Source organism: Condylura cristata, unplaced genomic scaffold (assembly GCF_000260355.1).
Source record: "Condylura cristata isolate star-nosed mole 26May11 unplaced genomic scaffold, ConCri1.0 scaffold00018, whole genome shotgun sequence".
Classification (NCBI taxonomy): Eukaryota; Metazoa; Chordata; class Mammalia; order Eulipotyphla; family Talpidae; genus Condylura; species Condylura cristata.
The window spans coordinates 37,030,152-37,049,941 of record NW_004567119.1 but is presented as its reverse complement, the minus strand read 5'-3'; the positions used below and the strand labels follow the sequence as shown (position 1 = coordinate 37,049,941).

The following is a 19,790-nucleotide window of genomic DNA, read 5'->3' as shown; positions in this document are numbered from 1 at the left end:
TAAAGGGTTGCAAATCACTGATGAAGGACTTGTATCCAGAATATATAAACAATTCTTAAAACTCGAATAGATGAACAACTCATTTCAATAGACACTTTACTAACAGACACTTGGAGCAGGACCTCACGGAATAATGGTCATGTACCTGACTCCAATGGAGATATTTAGAAGGCTTAAACTAAGCATTTGAAAACAACACAATAGCATTATCATCAGGAAAATACAAATTAAAACCAGAATGAGCTGCCACTGAATATATATTCCTTAGAATGACTAGAAAACACTGAGAACAGAGTATTGGTGAGGGTGTAGAACAATCAGAACTCTCACATATTGGGACAGGGAATGCAAAATGCTACCCTTGAAAAATGGCGGCAATGTCTTATAAAGTTTTCCTGACATTTACCAATGATCCAACAATTCCACTCCTAGATATTTACCCAATGAAACAAAATCATCTAAAACTGGGAAAAAAAATTGCAAACATCTTTCAACAAATTGTGGTTAAGTTATAAAATGATAACTGTATGGTGATAAAAAAAACTATTGATATATGCAACAACTTGGAAGAGTCTCAAAGACATCATGCTGACTGAAAAAAGTCAGTTGTAGAAGGTTACATATTACATGATTTCTTTTATGTGACATTCTCAAAAAGACAAAACTATAGTAATAAAGAACAGAACTGCAATTCTCTGGGGGTAGGTGTGGAGGGAGAAAAGACACAAAGGGAGAGCATGCAGAAGTTTTTCTGGGTGATGGGAATACTGTTTCCTGATGGCCAGGGAGAAAAATAGGCATTTTAACTTGTTTGAGCCTTATGCTGAATACAACATAGAGTTTTACAGGTAGTACAGTTGTATTAGATATTTGTTAAAATAATAGATAAATGTAGAGACCTAAAATGTAACCATTTAAAACTTCATCATATTTTCTTTCTTAAAAATATCATTAAAACTTGTTAAATTGAAAAATTTCTGTACACTATACCTGAATAACTGATGCTGATTTATTTTGCACTTTTTCTAGTTTTTCCTTTTTCAACATTACTAATTTTCTCTGTGCTAAGAGCCTTCGCCAATACTTCTGAATGGTCAACACTGCATTAACTTCTTTTTTCAAGCGTTGCTTAGTTAGAAAAGTTATTACAGCTGATTGTATAATTCTTGCAGCTTTGTCTCTCTCCTAAAATTAAAAAAAAAAAGAAAAGAAAATGAAAATGAATTGAAAACTTAATCACTTCAGACCAATTTATTGAAGCCTATAGATATTATGGCTATAGAAATTCAAATTTAGTTCACCACCCCAATTTTAAAATATATTAGAAAACTATGAGTATGGTACTGACAGAAGAACAGAGCATTTTATGGGGTATCAGAGAAGCTAGAAATGGAAAGCAGATTAAATCCAAAGAGGTAAATATATTACAAACCTTAGCAACTATTTGAAAAGCTATATAAACTAATTGATGGTAATGAAAATTCCCACATTCTCAGTATTGACTTGAAAGTAGACTGCAGGCCATCATTTTTAATCCTCTACTATAGATATCCTAATTTGTTACCTGTTTATTTATTAAGCCTTGTATGTGTAGCAAATGCAAGATTTTACTTTGTTTTAGAGTTCATGCCCACTGGTTGACAAGAAGAACTGAGCAGTGTAATGACTCAAGAGAATTTTGGAAAATGTTTCATTTGTCACTGTAAGAGAAGAGTTTGAGTCATTCTACCCTCAATAGTTTATACACACACACACACATAGAGAGACATGTGCCACATACACGTGCCACATACACATATACATATGTGTGCACACATACATCTCATATCTTTGTGATACGTGCAAATATACATGCATATACACGCACACATGTGCACAGACATGTGTATATATGTGGATGCATGTATGTATATGTACATATCACAAAGACATGCAAACAAAATATAAAACCCATACAAGTGTCTCAAGGTAAGTTTTCTAAGCTTACTTAAGATATTTCTATCAAAATATGCAGGCAATCTACAGCTTAATGATCTAAGTAACAAATTAAGACATAATTGGATATTTAATGTAAGTGTACATGAGAGGGACTATGGTCATTTGAAAGAAGGACAGAAGTAATAGTCTTCAAAACACAGGTAGATTTCTGCTATGTGGAGGGCCAAATACATAAATCAAGAAAAGGAAACTCATTAGCAAAGAGATAAGAAATCACTATAGTTAGTATCTGAATACTGTAAACCTGAGCAGAAAATAAAGCCACTTCTATTACTAAAAAAAGAAATTCTGATAGATATCTGTTTCTTGGGATTTTTAAATCTCTCAGTTAGTGCCACATAAAAAGAATGAATGAAATAATTTGAAGACTGGTCACAAAAGTCTTCCCAGAAAGCTTTCTTAAAACTATTCTAGAAGCTTGCCAGAGTGTAACATAATCCTGCAAGGAACTATGTGGACAAGAATACCGATCCTGAGAAGGCACAGAAGGTATAGTAGGCAAAAAGTGTGACTTTAAGTTACTGCCTATTTCCTTAAACTTACTACCATGACTTTGGGAAGGCAAGAGCAAATTATTTCAATTAGCACATCCAAGTTTGATATGGTATAAGACAATATACATTAAGAGCTGTCAAATTTATCTTTACATATCTCCTTTCTAAGAACTTCATAAAAAAAATGTGTTTTATTTCAAAATTCAGGAACAATATTGTAGAACAAATTTCTGAAATATCTGATAATTTTATTAAGCATGTCTTCCTGTACTTTTACAATGCAAATAAATAAATGCAGGATTACTGGTAGGGAGGTTAAAGGATCAGAATAGACTGTTGAACAGAATTTCACAAGTTGATAAAAAAACATTCTCAGAACTCAAACCAATTTTACATTCATGCATATTTTTGTATTATATGGGATAGTAGAGAAATGATATATAACATCCCTTTCCCTGTGCCCATGTCCTAAATGTTTTACTAAAACAATGGGTGCCAAAAATACCACTTTTAAAGTAATAAAGGATAATCTGGAAGATAGTTACAAGGCAGGCCAAATGAGAAGACAACGAGACAGCAAAAACAGGCCCTTGACACCAAAGGCCCATGCAGCACTAGTTTAAGTTAAGCCTATTAGAACACAGCATGAAAAGTTAATGGAAAATCCCAACCCCTTTCAGGCAGGTTAGATTTCAACAGAAAGGAATGAAGAGTGAAGTTATGTATTCCCAGTTTATTCTTTACAAATTTACAAAGTATTTAAGTTATTTCACTTCCCCTAAGGAAAACTAAATGCAGGTGGAAGGCAGCTGAAAGATACATCAAATGAAGGAAACATCTGGGGTTAGGCAAAAAATACACATATCCAATTCAAAACATATACAATTACTCAAATTACTTAAAAAACTGGATAGATCAGTAAAATGTAAGAACAATTAGCAAGGAACAATGAACTATTGACCATCTTATCAATTACCATTTATATTATAGTTTAATGTATATTTTATAGTGTATATTTTCAGGAGTACCTGATGGCGCTTTAGATCTGTTTTTAGTTTATATTTTCTCCAGGTTGTCTGTATAATTCTAGCAGCTCTCGTTTCTTTACGAAGATCCAAAAGTCTTGCACAAAGAAATGACAAATATGTTATAACAACCTAAGAGAAAATACAGAAAAAGCTGAAAACAGAAGGTCAACAGGGAATGTATGATATATACTATCATCTTCTGAAACTCTTATTATTAAGGATTATTAAGAACTTTCCTTTTACTTACCTTTTCATCTGGAATTGTATTTGACATATCTGCATGATGAATCATAGCAGGTATTCCACCAAGGTCTCTAACTGCAGACCTAACCAACTGAAAGTTTTTCTTTTCATTTTCTAGGAGTTCTTTGTGTAGTTCTGATGTATTGTCTACTATGTTATTGTGGAAAAAAAAAAAAATTAGCCAACCTGATCAATAGTCAGCACAGCAAAGAAAAAGAATGGAAAATTTACTCAACCAAAAGGGACTGACCATTATCAAGTATATTAAGAGACATATCCAGAGGACTGCTATCAGATTCAGAAGATGAATTTAACACCACTGAACCAGACTGTGTACATTCCACAGTTTGAGTAGTACGCTGACAGATAGCATCAAAAGGCAAATAGCAAGGATGATAATGGTGGATCAGATAACATAACACACGACCATCTGAGAAAGATACTGTAAAATTCTCCACCTGATTGGAAATAGCAGGAAAAAAATTAATAGATTATAATATAGATACAAATGTTCTTGTAGTGCACAATTTCTTTTAACAGTTAATAACATCACATTAACTGCTAACAATACCTACTAATACCTTATTCATAGCCAAGTTCTCCATTATAAAGAATTAACTATTCCAACACAGGATTTAGTTATATCTTTGTTCTTGTTTTATATTCCTTTCCAGATATTATACTCAAAATGTAAGAAAACTTTACTTTCCTGTATTTCCCTTTTTTTTTTAAGATCTATTTATTTATGCACACAGAACTGGGGTACAAGCCAGAGGTGCAAGGCAGTGAGAGGCTTCACTAGAGACAGAGTGGGAAGAGGAACAGGCAGCTCTATGAAGTGCACTGATGAGGGGAGCAGCCAGCAGGTGAAAGATGTCTCCCTTGCCATATGGAACATCTCTGGGGCAGGGGATGGAACTTGCACTGAAGCAGCTGTGGCTAGCTTGTTGTGCTGAGTCCTAACCAGTTGTGTCACCAAGGAGGCCCTCATGTATTTACTTTTCACTCTGAAATACACTATCTCTGAAATACAAAGGATAATAAGACTCAACTTAGACTTTTTTTTCTCCTCGCTTTACATCATGGTAAGGTTATTTATTGGTTCTTTTCTATGTGGCAGACATATCTGCATTTACCTTGAGAATAAGAATGTGATCCTTTGGTGTCCTATTCCTAAGCAAGTGTCTCCTATTAAAACTCCCCTTTAGGGTATTTCTTCTTTTTTAGTGATAATATTTTTGCAATTGGTGACACATAAAATATGGTGTATGATGTAGTACACACCCTAACGCAGTTGAGGAAAAGTTTGCTGATATATTTAAACTAAAAAGATCTATGCATTAAACTTAATTGACCTATACCAAAATTTATTTAAAGATACTAGGCTAAAACAAAAACAGAACCAAAATGAAGCTAAAATAGTTACCTTTTTATTATAGAAGGCACAAACAGCATTCACCCAGTCCATCAATAGCTTGATGTTTTCACCACATTGCTCAAAGGAACAACTATTCCTTCTATCTCTTTTGTTATTAATAACAACCTCAGAACAGCATGATATTACAGACATTGCTTTCTTCATATTCTGGGTGTGTTTTAAAAAAGCAATTTCTTCCTTTAACTGATCTAAATTAAGGGAAATATCCACCTAAAACACAAAATAGGTAGACATCTTTATGTTTTTCATGTTATTTGTAAACTAAAGTCAGTCTTGTAATTTTTTTTAGGACAACTGAGGTCTACATAAAAGTGGTGGAATGTGCTGCTTGGTTAAACACAGCTGACCCTTAATGTGGACATGAAATGCACATGTCCACTGACAAACACTTTTCATTAGCATGTTCACTTTCAGATTCAATCACCCTCTAATATCTGCTGGTTAAATACAGAACCTGTGGTTACTAAGGGACAGCAATAGGTCACTGGAGAAATCACAAATTTTGGTATCTCTAGGAATCCCAAAGCCAGTGCCTCTGATACCATACAATGACTATAGACATTTCAGAAGTATTGAACATTTAAAGGTCAACTGTATATAGGATTTAGGGTCAGGTAAACTTAGGCTTTAATTTCAGCTCTGCTTCCTATCAGTGATGCCACATTTTAGCATCAGTGCCCTCATTACATATTAATGATAACACCAATATGTTAGGGGTTTTGTGAAGATTAAGTTGGAATATATAAAGCAATTATCACTGTGCTTAGCAGAGAATAAATTTTAGCCAGTAATATTTGCTATTGTCAGTCTTTATTTGACACAAATGCTTTCACAAATCAATATAAACGTTATAAAATTTTCAAAATGTACCAAATGCACAATACCTGAAAAGCAAATGCTATTTTCCAAAGTAATGCAAGAGTTTTTTCTCTGTGTCTATCCACAATATCCTTAGATAGGATTGTATTTCCTACAAATAAAAACATAATCCATTTGCACAATATATGTACATATCAATTTTCAGTGAGAAGAAAAGATCTTATCTCTACTTGATTTTTATTTTACCATGCTCGTCATTTAACTGAATTCCTCGTGATTGAAGAATTTGAAGAACAATGTCAATGTTGTGCATCCTTTGAAGACGGCTTATTGCAGGGACCCTAAGTTTCTTTGAGAGACTCCAATTCTGTGTGAGCAGTTCCATTATTCTCCTAAAGGCAAAGGAATTTTCAGTAGAAATTATTATATAAAAGTAACATTTAAATATTTAAAGTGTCCAAAATAAAAGGTTGTAGGGTAGAAAGACTCAAAAAAAAAAAAAATTGTCAAAATTCTGTTGCTTATACCATGCTGGGTATTTACCCGAAGAGTATGAAAACTCTAATAAAAAAGATGAATAGCATTATACACTCTGTTCATAACAGCAGTATTCACAACAGTCAAGTTATGGAGCCAGTCTATGTGCCCAATGACAGACACTGAATAAAGAAATCATGGAATATATTTGGAACACTACTCAACTATTTAAAAAAGATGAAATAGTGCCTTTGGGACAAAAGTATGGCTCTTGAGGTGATTATGCTAAAAGAAGTAAGTCATAAACTGAAGGACACTTACTAGATGTTTCATTCATTGCAGAATATAAATAACCAAAGGAAACAAATAGGAAAAAGCACCCCCAAAAATTCTTAGACTATGTGAAACATATAACTGATCACCAAAGGGAAAGGACAGGAAGTTAAGAGGGGAAAGAGAGAAGAAAAGGACATTTGCAAGATAGCAAAGGATGTCTGGTACTGGTTGGGGAAGCAATATGGACAATCATGGTATGTAATGATATAGTCATATTAAGTACGGACAAATCAATAAAATTTGAGAAAACATACAAACAAACAAACAACCACCAAAAACAACCAAAAACTCTGTTGCTCCATGGCTAGGAAATAGTTATTTCTCATTTTAAAACTAGTGGTTGAGGTTTATGAATGTAAAAAAGAAGAAAGGACTCCATACAAGATTTTTGGTACTGAAACGACATTTTTCTGGTGCAAATACTTACATAACTGCTACAGACACTTATCACAATTTATTTAACCCAAAATTTATTTCCTTAGATGAAAAAACAAGAAAAATTATGCACGCACAGAAAAAATTTTTAGTTCATTTCATTAGATAAAAATAAAGCTGTTTCTAGTACTTACACAAGACGCACTCCACACTGTAAGTCTACAGCAAGATTTGTAATAGCAAAATCAAATTCATCAAATGGTGTCTGAACATGGTTAACAGGTAGTCCCAATAAGCTGAGATGACGGGAAAGGTCTCCTTCACCACTTAGGAAGTCTCGTGAAAAAGCCAGAAGAATTTCTTTACTAGTCTATAGAGAAACAAGTTTCAGGTATTATATATCAATTATATAAAGCAAAAAACAAACTTTTCAAATTATTCTGTGCTGTAAAATAAAGTGGTATAAAAAGAATAAGTTTCATATAATTTGGTAATAATGCAAATCTCATATATTTACAATTTAAGATCTTTTTAAAAAATGTTTATAAATGATAGTACACTATCAAAATGAGCAATAATTTGATAATATATTAAATTCAGAAATAATTTTCCCTCTAAATTTATTCACTTTCAAGTCAACCGGAGTTTCATTTTCAAGTAATGTAAGTCTTGCTGGTGAAATGCTCACCAACAAAAGGCTTGGAGAATTAGAATTACTGATAAGATTTCCCTGGCAGATTACTGTTCATTGGGAAACTAAATTTTTTTCTAAGAAGAAAATATACAATACAAGCAAGTGAAGGCCTCAAATGTGAAACACAAAAAAACATAAAATGTAAATTGAGAACTGTATACCTTGAATTCAGCATCTTTACAGAAGAGACAAGGATCGTGATCAATTAGTTTGGAGATTTTAGCATAGTCAAGGAAACAAACCAACAGCAGTAACTTTTTTAATGTAAACTTAGATAAAGCTTCTTCATGACCTAAAATAAAGTACAAAAAGCATGTCAAATTAGTCTACAAAAGACAAATAAAAATATAATGTGCCAGGAAAAATAGTAATAGTAAAAACAACAAGGTGCTGAATATCTATAAATTCACTCAATACTCATAATATGGCACAAGTACTACTTAATATTTCCAGTCCATGGTTGAGAGAGGTACAGTAACATAAAAAATTTTAGCTTGTCCCATTCAAGAAATATTTAATGAACAATTACTATATGCAGACATCATTCTATATGCAAGATAAATAGCAGCAAACTAAAAAAAAAGGTTCCCCCACAGGGTTTAGAGTCCAGTAGGGAAGCAGACTGGGTAGCTATAAGAAAGAACTAAATATAACTGTAAATAGTGATAGAGGAAATGATGGTTAGTGACAGGTGCGGAGGAAGGGAGATGGCAGAATTTAAACAAGAAAAATGAGAAAGCAAGCATTTAGGCAGAAATAATGCAGTAGAGACTGAACTATTTACCATCTCTATATAAATGAGGTACACTGGGGTGTCTATACTCAGCTGCTATATCAGGATTCCAAAGTAAGCGATTAAGAATAAACATAGCCAATCCTGTGACATCACTGTTGTCTTCCAAAGAGATGAGTTCTCCATAAATTGTCTGAAAAAGAAATTAAGGGTAAAGTCAGGACTATGTTACCTCTTAAAGGCAAAGAAATGAAATAGGGGAAGAGTAGACAATGATTTCAAAATGAACTTTATCCTTAGTACAGAAATGACATGGGTATTTGCTAAGTAACATACCTAGAATTATTTGACATGTGAAGCATGGTCAGTTCACATATACTTTTCTGATTAATGAAAGGGTTTGGGAACTGAACTAAAACTTAAGCCATGTTACCATTAAGCTATATGACCATAGTAAGCATATCACTTGTGTTTCTAAGCTTCAACTTCTTGATAAATAAAATCCAGATTATTGTAGAGTCTCTTCAGTTGCACAGATTTAAATAAGTTAAAGAACAGGATATGCCACAGGACAAAGGTTAAAAGATTCAAAAAAGTATCCCAGCAAACTACTAAAAGGAAATGGAAATACAGATGATTTCTTTACATATAAGCACATTTTTTTTTTTAAAGATTTATTTATTTTTTATTTTTGCATACAGAACTGGGGTACAGGCCAGAGGCTCAGGGGCGGTGAGAGGCTTCACCAGAGACAGAGTGGGGAGCAGAACAGGCAGATCAATGAAGTACACTGCTGAGGGGATCAGTGGGCGGGTCAGGAGAGGTCTGCCACGCCATGTGGTCACCTCCGGGGCAGGCGGGAATCGAACTCATGCAGAAGCGGCTTTAGATTCTCAGTGCTGTGCCTTAACCCGCTGCGCCACGAGGGAGGGCCATAAGCACATTTTTAACAGTCTACTAGTGACTTCTTAATTCATTCAGTTTTAACATTATCGAGCTAAAACCATGGGAAAAAACTCAAACTTAAATGACATTTTTTGAGTAGTGTGCCCTTAAAATGGCTACAAGGTTAGACTCTGATATTAGGCTGGTGCAGAATTAAATCTCACCCAATTATTGATATCCCAGCATATAATATCTAAATTCCTGTTTATTTTAGTGAAGTGGAAATATTAACATATCACTGTATTTTGGAGAGGCTTAAATTAGAAAATATATTTAAAACAGTCTGATTGCCATTTACTACAGCTCAAATAAGAACTTATTATTTTTATATTTTGATTATAGTCAGCATCAAATCAAATATATTTAAGAAACTAATAGAAAAAAATGCTTTGTAACAATATAACAATAAAATATAAAGGTATAGTCTAAGATGTCAATGAACATTTATTCAAGGACCTAAATCTTATACTGCAAGATCAGCTAAATTAATCAAATGACTATAAATAAAACCACTATTTTGTTAAAACAGCTATTGAAAGTATATAATGCTCATTTTTAATTCAAAATCTAAAATGTTTATTTACCTCTAGGCCAATTCGTAACCACAAAGGATTATATGACAACAACCAATTCAGGACTTTTTGCCGTTCTCCTGAAATGCATGTGAAAAGTAAGTAAACTCAGTACACGAATCAAAAGAAAAAAAAAAAATTTAGGGGAGAGAAATCAGCAGAAAAATGAGGCACTGGCATGATTTAAATAAAGTATACTTCCATTTCAAATATACAAATGATCATATTTAAGTTTGTGAGCGCCTAGGCAATAAAGTCAATTGTGTATTTATTTCACTATATCTGGTCGAGTGTTTTAAAAAAAAATTAATCTCAAAATTGTTAGTCTTCTTACCTACATCTTTCCAGAGATGTCTATCTCTTCGTACAACTAACCGCCTAGCTTCAATTTCAATTTCAAGCTTTTTAATAGCTTTAACCATTTTTTCAGAAGTAAACAAATGACATGCTGCACGACGTAATCTATTTAACCTGCACCGAGCAGTATAAGCCCTGAGAGACATTTCATCCTTTGTTGGAGCTCTAGGAACACTTATTTTATGTTGATTCTCCATTCCCAAAAGAAGAGTAGCAGCATTGACTGGGTGGGAAAAAAAAGAACGGTTTGGTTAAATGTTGAGTTCCTTAAATCCAGCATATGCAATTTAAGATGGCAAAACAGACTCTATTCTTGGTCCCTTTTAAGTTTGCCTCTCTGTTTCTCAACTCAAAGTCAATGTGTCAGTATTCATTCCCTATCTTGGTCAAACTACTGCTGTGACCTGTTGACTCTACCTGCAAAATATACCCCAAGTCTAACCACTTTTCACAACCTCCACTACATTATCATTCAAACATTATCATTTCTATTCTAGAAAAATGAAATAGCCTCTTACACGGTTTCTCTGTTTCCATCATCTTTAGACATAAAAAAGATAAACACTCAAACAAGGTAATATTTTAATCAAACATGTTTTGAAATGCAATCTGAATTTTTATAAAATATATTTTCTATTGAGAACTAAAAGTTAGATTTTATTTACTTTAGGAAAACAATCATCTTAGAGATCACCTAATCAAAGGGTCTTTTAAGGTAAAAAATCTCTATATGCTTCTTGAACAAATACAGACTAGTTCTCCTTAAATACTACAATAGAGAAATCATCACCTTAAATACAGCCTAAATGATGGTTTGACATTTTAAATGTTTAGAGAGATTTTTCAGATTATGAATTGAGGTAATCCTTGTAACTTCTATGGAAGAACTACAGAAGTTGTTTTTAGAGAAAATCTTTCAAGTGTTTGAAGGGTAGTGTAGCTCCCTTTTTTCTAGCCAAGTCTTCTTTTCTCCAGAGTAAACACTGAGATGTTTTAAAAATTCCTGGCAACAACTTATTCTGAGATCCTTCATAATTCTATAGTTCAATTACAAACATAACCTAAGGTAACTGATGAGGGAGGCAAAAAAAAAAAAAAAAAGTGGAGACAATATAAATGAAGTGATCAGTTTACAGTGGTTTGTTAGTTTATTCAACAGGACATGACATTAAATTAATGAACTTAAGACTGAACTGGATTTCTCAGTAGCCATTTTCACTCAGCTTAAATATGTATTCAAATAAAACCCATTCCCCTGAAAGGCTGGAAATTGCATTGCTGATAAGTGAAATTGGAGAGCACAAAGAAATATTTCAGTGCCTTCTATAAAATATTCCCTACAAATTCTCACCTACGAAACATTTTTCACTTAGTTAAATGAATTGCTTTTTTCTTTGCTTTTTTTTGAAGGAGGATTGTCAATGAATTTGCAAAACATGTCATAATTACAATAGAACATATAAGATTAAAACATTACATTAAAAACTATGCCTACATTTAATAAGCAAATTAACTTTTACCTTCAGAAATACTTGTTTTTACAGTGAAGTCATCTGGAGTTAATATAAAATTTAGCCACCAAGTGAAGCCCCTTTCCTGCTTTTCTTTCCATCGTTCATCATAAAACATATTCTTGGCAGCAAATGGCATTGGGTGTCTGGGAATATCTGAGAAAACAATAGGTTACTTCAAATGAAATTCTCCTTTATTATACTAACTGCAATAGGCCATCATGATTAGCCATCTGATTAATTTCAGAACCTTGAACACTATTTGCTTTTCCACTACTTACTATAAGTAGTGGAAAACATTTTCAGTATAAAATGCAATCAAAAAAGAAAACATAAGGTATTACCTCCCGGTTATTTAAAATTCTAAGTTGAGGAGAGTTAATTTTATTAAAATCTGATGGAATGCCCTAATTATTATTTGAGTACATGATTCTTCAATTACATGGAAATTACAATTAACCTTCACTGAAGATTAAATGAAATGAAATTAACTTTCATTTCAAGTTGGTTTCTCAGACTAAAGATTATAAACACTTACCTATTTTCAAAGGTTTTATGAAGGTCAAACTGGCCTGAGCCACAGCAACAGTGGGTCTTGTCCTTTTTCTGATTTTAGAATGAGGAGTTCTGTGTACTAGTGAATCTGAAATAAATGAAAAAACAGAATAGTGTTAAAAGATAAAATAACTTCCTTGATGAGCTGTGAAAAAGTTAAAGTTTGTGCTCATCACAATCATATTCATTAAATATTGGATAACTACTATGATCCTGGTATGATGCTACAAGATCAGCAGTCAACAATAACTTCATCTGAAAACTACAGGTTGGAACATACAATTCATGTTTTGTCTATAAAAGCTATGTTTCAGGTTCAACTGCAATTTATTGTGTGCCTATATACCAGATTCTGTGCTAGGTGCTGAGACTGAAAATTGAAAATTATGATCTCTACGCACAGAAGTTCTCAGTATGCTACAGGAATTTAAAAGGAAATATACCATGTAAAGGTGAAGCATATACAAGAAGATTTATGAGAACAAGGAGAAGAGAGCATCCAAAATTTAATGTCCATAAATAAAATTTTATTGAAACACAATCATATCCATTTACTTATTTAGTATCTATGACTATTTTCCTTCTACAGTGACAGGGCTCAGTAGTTGCAATAAAGAACATATGGTCTGCAAACCTAAAAATTTACTACCTGGACCTTTACAGAAAAAAATTAAATTGATTTAAAGGGACCACAAATGCATGCAAATTGTTAAAATAAGGAACATGATTATTTAACGTTGCTAAAGGAAAAACAGTTAATACAAGTCGTTTATAGAATAACAGTTAATAAAAGTTGTTTATAGCCCTCTGAATTCATGAGAAAACAACAGATAAGAAAGTAAGAGGATAAATAAGTGGAATGATAACACTAGAACAGCTTGAATATTGCAGAATTAAGATAGCAGACTGAATAACAGAGATCATGTGAAGATATCTTCAACAACAGAATAGCAAGTTTGTAAATCATCTCATAATAGCAGGGAGCCACTGAAAGTCCTTGCACAAGGAAGCAAGGAGGACACATATTGGACAGGAGCCAGTACTTCTACCTATCTGGCACATCAGAGATTTGAGGTCAGATGATCCAAGTCAAAGAAAGATCTTCCACAAGGATATTGTAAAGAATAGTAACAGTAGCAGTTTGGGAAGGTTATCATGTACCAGATGTAAAAATCTGGAGCATAATCTTTCACTGACACTGGAGCAGCATGGGTGGGGTAATTTGAAAAAATGAGCTTTGAGCTGTTTTATTGCTGTTGGTTTTCATTTTTTAAAAAGATTTATTTATTTATGCATATAGAACTGGGGTACTGGTTAGAGGTGCAGGGGGGGTGAGAGGATTCACCAGAGACAGAACAGGGAGCAGAACAGGCTGAAATACACTGCTGAAGTGAGCAGCGCGTCCAGGAGAGATCTGCCACACCAATTGGGTCACCTCCCTGGCCAGGAATGGAACTAGTGCTGCAGTGACTGCTGTAGCTTCATAGTGCTGTGCTTTAACCGGTTGCGCCACCAGGGAGGGCCAGTTTTCATTTCTTTTTATGGGAGAAAAGAGTACAATGTTTTGGAAGTAAATATAATAAGAAAGGTGCCACTATAATGCAAGGAGCCCCAAAGTCAGGAATGTAGCAAAGAAAACATAATTGAGAGGTCGTACTGAAAACTGTTAATGGGAGAATTAAGTTTGGTAAGGCCACACAATGAAAGAATAGTCAGAGAACACAATTCAAGTTGAAAATATAAAGAAAATGGTTCAACTTAGGGATGTTTAAAGAAAATAAGATAAAAATACAGATGTGAGATATTTCTTAGGCATGGTAGAAGCCTATTATCTTATATGACTAGTTGGCCTGTTTTCCTGCCTAGACTTCAAAATGGCATTAGCCTTGACTGTTTTTGAGTAGGCAATAGTCTGAGCATTAAGGAATGCACAGCGCTGGGTGCTATCTTGATTCCTTACTAATGACTGAATAAAAGCTAAGACAATAAGTCACTGGAAGCACAGGTAAGCAAAGGTCTCTTCTGCAGGCCTCAGGAGTTAGTCAAAGGGCCAGGCATTTTATTGGGCCTTCCAATCAGTGTCCGGACTAAGGTGAAGCAAGTAGAAAAAGTATTTCTCTTGGGCACAAAACTCAGGAAACAAGAAAATCATTTTAACGTACCATTTCAAAATCTGAATTAATGCAGAATATCACGATGAACGAAACATCAAATTCTAAATAAGATCACAACTATTTCACAATTTAGCCCTATCTTCTATTACCATTAAAAAATTAAATGTACAAGTCAATTCAAGCTTAGCAATATCATTTTTCAAACCAAAAATACTTCTCTTATACATAAAACTTACCGGTTTTCTTCTGCAGGTTCAATTTGTCTTTGTGAGTACGTTTTAATGTGGGCGTCATCACCTTTTTTGTTTTTTTAACAGTTGAAGACTCCATAGGAGAAAAGTGGATTCTTTTGATTTCTTGGACTTCCGTATGTTCCATAACTGTCACGCTCACATCTGCATTTTCCACATATCTCTCACTCTTTCTTTTGAGAGCACCTAAAAATGTCTTTGAGGAAGGAGTTATTTCATTTCTGTAACTCTTACACTTTCTTAATTGTGGCTGTATAATGGGAAGATATGTAGTAAAAGTATCTTTATGATTACCTATTACTCTTTCACATTTACTTACAGCACTGTTGAGAGATCTTTTTGCCTTTGGTTTACCAGTATCAGTGTGGTTTCCTCCCGCACAAGTGGGTTTCCTTTTGGTAATAGTAGCAGAAAGTACTGGCCTTCTTTTTAGCTGTTTCTCTTGGTTGTAACTAGAAACCTCCTGAGCTGCCAAACATTTAGACTGATTTTGTTGTATAAGGCTGTAGCAATTTGACTTCATTTCTATAGTGTTGGCTTCTTCAAAAATAGCTTTGGGGGATTTTGGGTCCTGACATTCAGGAATGCAAGGTAAAACTCCATTTCTTCTGCAGTCTTGAGGACAGAGTGAGGCTTCATTTGGTAATGGTGATAATTTACTTGTTTCTTGAGATGTGCATAAATAGGCCATGTTATCTTTTACAAATTGATTTGGAGATAGAATGGGTTGAACTGACTCTGATTCCAGCTTTGGATTTAGTTCATAATTATCATTTATGAAAGTATCTGGACTTAAAATGGTACGGTATATCTTATCTACAATTTTTGATTCCAAATGCACAGGCCTTGAATTATGTTTCATAAATGTATCTGATAAAGTCGCCACTGATTCTAGTTCATTATTAACTGCATGGCTATTAGTCACAAAGGAATCTGGACTTAAAAAATGTTCTAGGTTTTGTGTAATATTCAAAGTTGAAGAACAGTTTGGGGTAAGAATAAGTTTATCTTCATCAACGTGGTCATTAATACTATTTATGGAGTTAGAGGAAGTTCCAGTTATAACTTTCTCATTAAACTCTTTTGCAATGTTAACATGTTCTACTTTCAATAGTTCCTGATTATCAGATAAAGGAAGAGATGTGTAAGTAGTAGATCGACGTATACAAAATGGCAAGCCAGTCTCATCCTGGCATTCTTTAAAAGTGGAGCTAATAGGTGATAAGGGTATTTCATTTTTAAGGATTAAAGAATGGTTTTCTGTTGGGGAACAATCTTCATGCATAGCAAAATTTTCACAGGACTGTAGTGGGCTCCTAACTCTTTCAACTTTTGGGGGGACACTAAATGTCTTATTAATATTTTGATTATATGCAGTCCGCTTGTGAGTTGAAGAGGTTGATAGTTTCTTTCTATTAGTGGTACCCCAAAGACTCCTCTGCAGAAATAAACAAAACATATAGATTAAATTAACAGCTATTCAACATTACCTTAAATAAGCAGTATTATGCTCCTTCAATATTGTTATCAAAATAACTGTAACATATCATTAAGTACTTTCTTAGAATAGATCATAAAGCAATTAAAACATATTACCTTTTTCTTTTTCTTTTCTTCTGCATTTCCTAGTAGTATGGCTTGATGTTTTAGAACATCATTTACAAGAAATGTCACAATCTCTCTTACTCGGCCTTCTTCAATAGGTGTCCAGTTGACAGAAATAACAATTTTTTCTTTAGGCTTAATAAAAAGATATTTTAGATGACTATAACAGCAATGATATATAATAATCAATATACATATATACAATATAGAATATAGCACAGGGTTAATAGTTATTAATTAGTAACACTCTACACCCTAATAACATTTAACAAATCAATACCTAATTTTCCCTCCACTAACTTCTCAATTCATTACAAGGAAAAAAAGTCATTAATAATAAAAAGGTTCAAAACAAGTAACAGTATCTGAAAGCAATAGAACAGTCTCCACATCATTTTATTTTAATTCTGTTTCTTGCACAGCCTGCACATTTGGAATTAAAAATTGTACATAAGATTTACCGTACAATTTTTAGTCCAGATTAACATTTGTACAGCATCAGGACTTGATACAAATAAAATCATGCAATTTTTACGCTAAATAATTTGTACAGTGTTTCTATTACAAATATAATGACTGTGGTTTGAAGACTTTCTTCAAAAAGAAATGTAATGATGATCAACTGACTACTTTGCTCCTCCCAAAGTCCTGTAAAGTTCATGCCATCATCATTATTGGTACTTGGAAAACACATGTTGGGTTGCAGGCATAGTATCAGGTTATCTTATTTACTTAATTTATGCTCACATTCCTAGGAGGCAGGTACTATGACTGAGTATGCACATTTTACAGATGAAGTAACTGAGACCCAGGAAACTTTATATATTTTGCCAAAATCATACAGCTAGTGAGTTAAAATTAGGCAGTCTGACTCCAGAGCTCAGACTGGAGCTGAGCTCTACACTCCATATCACCAACATGCCACATCAAACGCAAAAGCCTCATATGACAAAGCAAACTGCCTACTATTTTTCCAGGGAAATAGATAAATTTTGTTTTGAAAGAGAAAACATATAATATCATTAACAGCTGATTTAAAACTAACAGTAAGATTTACTTATAAAAGTAATAAAAGAAATGCACCCACACAAAAAGCCTTTAGTGTGACCAATGAAGAAATCAATACAAGAGTTATGTGCAGATTCTGAAATGTAGCTGTGCAGATTGATTACAGGCCAGTCCACGGATCTCAAACTAGAGCTGCTTCTGTCTACCTGGTAAAGCAGTTACTTACTAACAACTAAAACTTCCTCAATTCATGGTCTATATTCATACCCGCAGAGGTTTATACTCAGTGGAAAATCCACAGTAATCAAAATAAGAACCTAAAAGCTCTGCTTTTTAGTGACATGGGTAAGAATGTTATTCTGATCAATGCATCGCAGAAGAAACTTGCAGGGGAAGTTACTGAAACCACATGCATAAAACGAAGTTCTGAAACTGACAGAAAAGAAAAAAAGAGAGCACTAAATCATTAGTGTGTGCACTGATCCCTTACTGCAAACAGCGCTGCGCAATGGACTTTACTCACTAGGGGGCTTGGGACCTGTTACTCTCCGCCCGGCCGCGCTCGCACCTCAGGCCGAGGGCGCCGGCTCCCCGCACCCGGACTCCGCTCCCCGCCCGCCGCACCCCATTCTCCGCTCCCGCAGCCCGCGCGCCGCGCCCCGGGCTCACCTGCAACACGAAAAAGCGCCGCGTGACGCTGAAGCCGCGGTCCGGGGCCGGGAAGCGGCAGATCTTCACCTCAGCCACCTCCTCGTTCGGGTTGGCCAGGGCCAGACCCAGCGTCCGCGAGGTTCCCAGGCCGACATCCCCGAAGCAGAGGAAAGGCGAGCGGCAGAAATGGCTGAGGGACAGGACCGGCGGCGAAGCCGCCTCTCCCGGGGCCGCGGCGCCGCGGGGTCGCCCTGCCTCTCCCGGGCTCACCTCCCAGCAGCTGCGGCCCGTTCGCCCTGTCGCCATGGCAGTTTCGAGACCTCGGCCGCCCGGGTCGGACACCCGGGAGGCCCAAGATGGGCCACTGCTAACCTTCGGGGCAGCTGTTCGGGTCGTAGGGGCGAATTCGATGGCTTTTCTTTCCCAGCGGCGACACCCCAGGAAAAAGGAAACAAATGACTGTAACGCAAGCAACTCCGGATGCTGCAAACGCTGAAAAGCAAAACAGTGCGGGCTTGAGGTTCCGTTTAAACTTCCCGCCTCCGCCAATCAGCACCTCCAGGAACCGCCCACTTCCTCCTCAAGCCAATCAATGAGCAGCAATCACTGCCCAATGAAAGGCCAGTGCCTTATTTAAATGATTGCATGGGCAGGTGTGGTGTCACCTCTGGCAGTAAAGATCTCTCTTTTTTTCTGCTATTGCTAATAATCCTGTCCTTTTTGTATGGGTGGTGGGGGGAGGTTTGGGAGAAATCGCATTGGCTCCAAGTTACTTTCTGCTTGAGAGAAAACGTCTGGGTGTAGGGTAAATGGAAGTGATCAGGTTTTTTTTCTGCACTGCAGCCACTAGCATCCATAGTCCGACACCTGTGTTCCTTACATGCGTGCCTGATGGTGGTACCTGAAGTGTGGTGTGGGCGTGCATATATGGACCAACCTGAGTCTGGAGGCTAAGTATGTAAGGACGGGGTCGCAGTGAGGATGAATGGGGGCAGAGCACTGTGAAGCAGGGTAGACCAGACACTAACTACTCTACTGTGTAGCAGCAGAGACCAGAGAAGCGACTACCAAAGAACGGCAAAGAGCCCAGAATGAGTGAAGATTCCCTGAAGGCTGGGAGGCCTGCCAGCCTTTCCTTCACTATAAATGGTGTAGAAAGATCATTAGAAGCCTGAAAAAGCCACCAAGGTCACCAGGACTCTTCCTTTACCAGTCTGTCTAGATCATAGAAAACCTGCTCTGTGCCTAGCTGGCCCTACACTGGGCCACCCTGGTAAAATCAGGGACTTAGAATTGAAATCCCTCTCTTTTAATTTTGTAAACAGATTATGCTGAAAGGATAGTAACATTTTTGTAATAAATGGAGCAATCCTTGTAGATGCCTAGTATAACCTTAGGCAAAATTGTCAAATAGGCAAAAACTGATCTGTCCTTTCTCCCATCCAATACATCTCACTCAGAATTACATTTATTAGCTTTACCTTTGTGGTCTCCTGGAGCAGAATGAGAGGGAAATGAAGAAAGTCAAATTAAGAGTTTGTGTAGCACAAACAACCAAGCAGAAGAAACAGAGATAAAAAAAAAAA

General features: G+C 35.4%; 1 protein-coding gene across 2 annotated transcripts in view; it reads right to left on the bottom strand.

The window, feature by feature from the left end:
- Positions 1–18,510, bottom strand: part of ASPM (asp (abnormal spindle) homolog, microcephaly associated (Drosophila)) — a 44,039-nt gene extending 25,529 nt beyond the window's left edge. For both annotated transcript variants that reach the window (XM_004685485.1, XM_004685484.2), the window contains exons 1-17: positions 18,223–18,510; positions 16,537–16,680; positions 14,926–16,378; positions 12,559–12,663; positions 12,030–12,176; positions 10,487–10,732; positions 10,165–10,232; positions 8,687–8,828; positions 8,064–8,194; positions 7,403–7,578; positions 6,267–6,412; positions 6,086–6,171; positions 5,190–5,411; positions 4,014–4,221; positions 3,768–3,910; positions 3,521–3,649; positions 991–1,185 (exon numbers count right to left, since the gene is read on the bottom strand). In XM_004685485.1, the coding sequence (XP_004685542.1) occupies positions 991–1,185; positions 3,521–3,649; positions 3,768–3,910; positions 4,014–4,221; positions 5,190–5,411; positions 6,086–6,171; positions 6,267–6,412; positions 7,403–7,578; positions 8,064–8,194; positions 8,687–8,828; positions 10,165–10,232; positions 10,487–10,732; positions 12,030–12,176; positions 12,559–12,663; positions 14,926–16,378; positions 16,537–16,680; positions 18,223–18,510 (4,029 nt within the window). The remainder of the gene's footprint in view (positions 1–990; positions 1,186–3,520; positions 3,650–3,767; positions 3,911–4,013; positions 4,222–5,189; positions 5,412–6,085; positions 6,172–6,266; positions 6,413–7,402; positions 7,579–8,063; positions 8,195–8,686; positions 8,829–10,164; positions 10,233–10,486; positions 10,733–12,029; positions 12,177–12,558; positions 12,664–14,925; positions 16,379–16,536; positions 16,681–18,222) is intronic.
- Between the last annotated feature and the right edge of the window lie 1,280 nt (positions 18,511–19,790).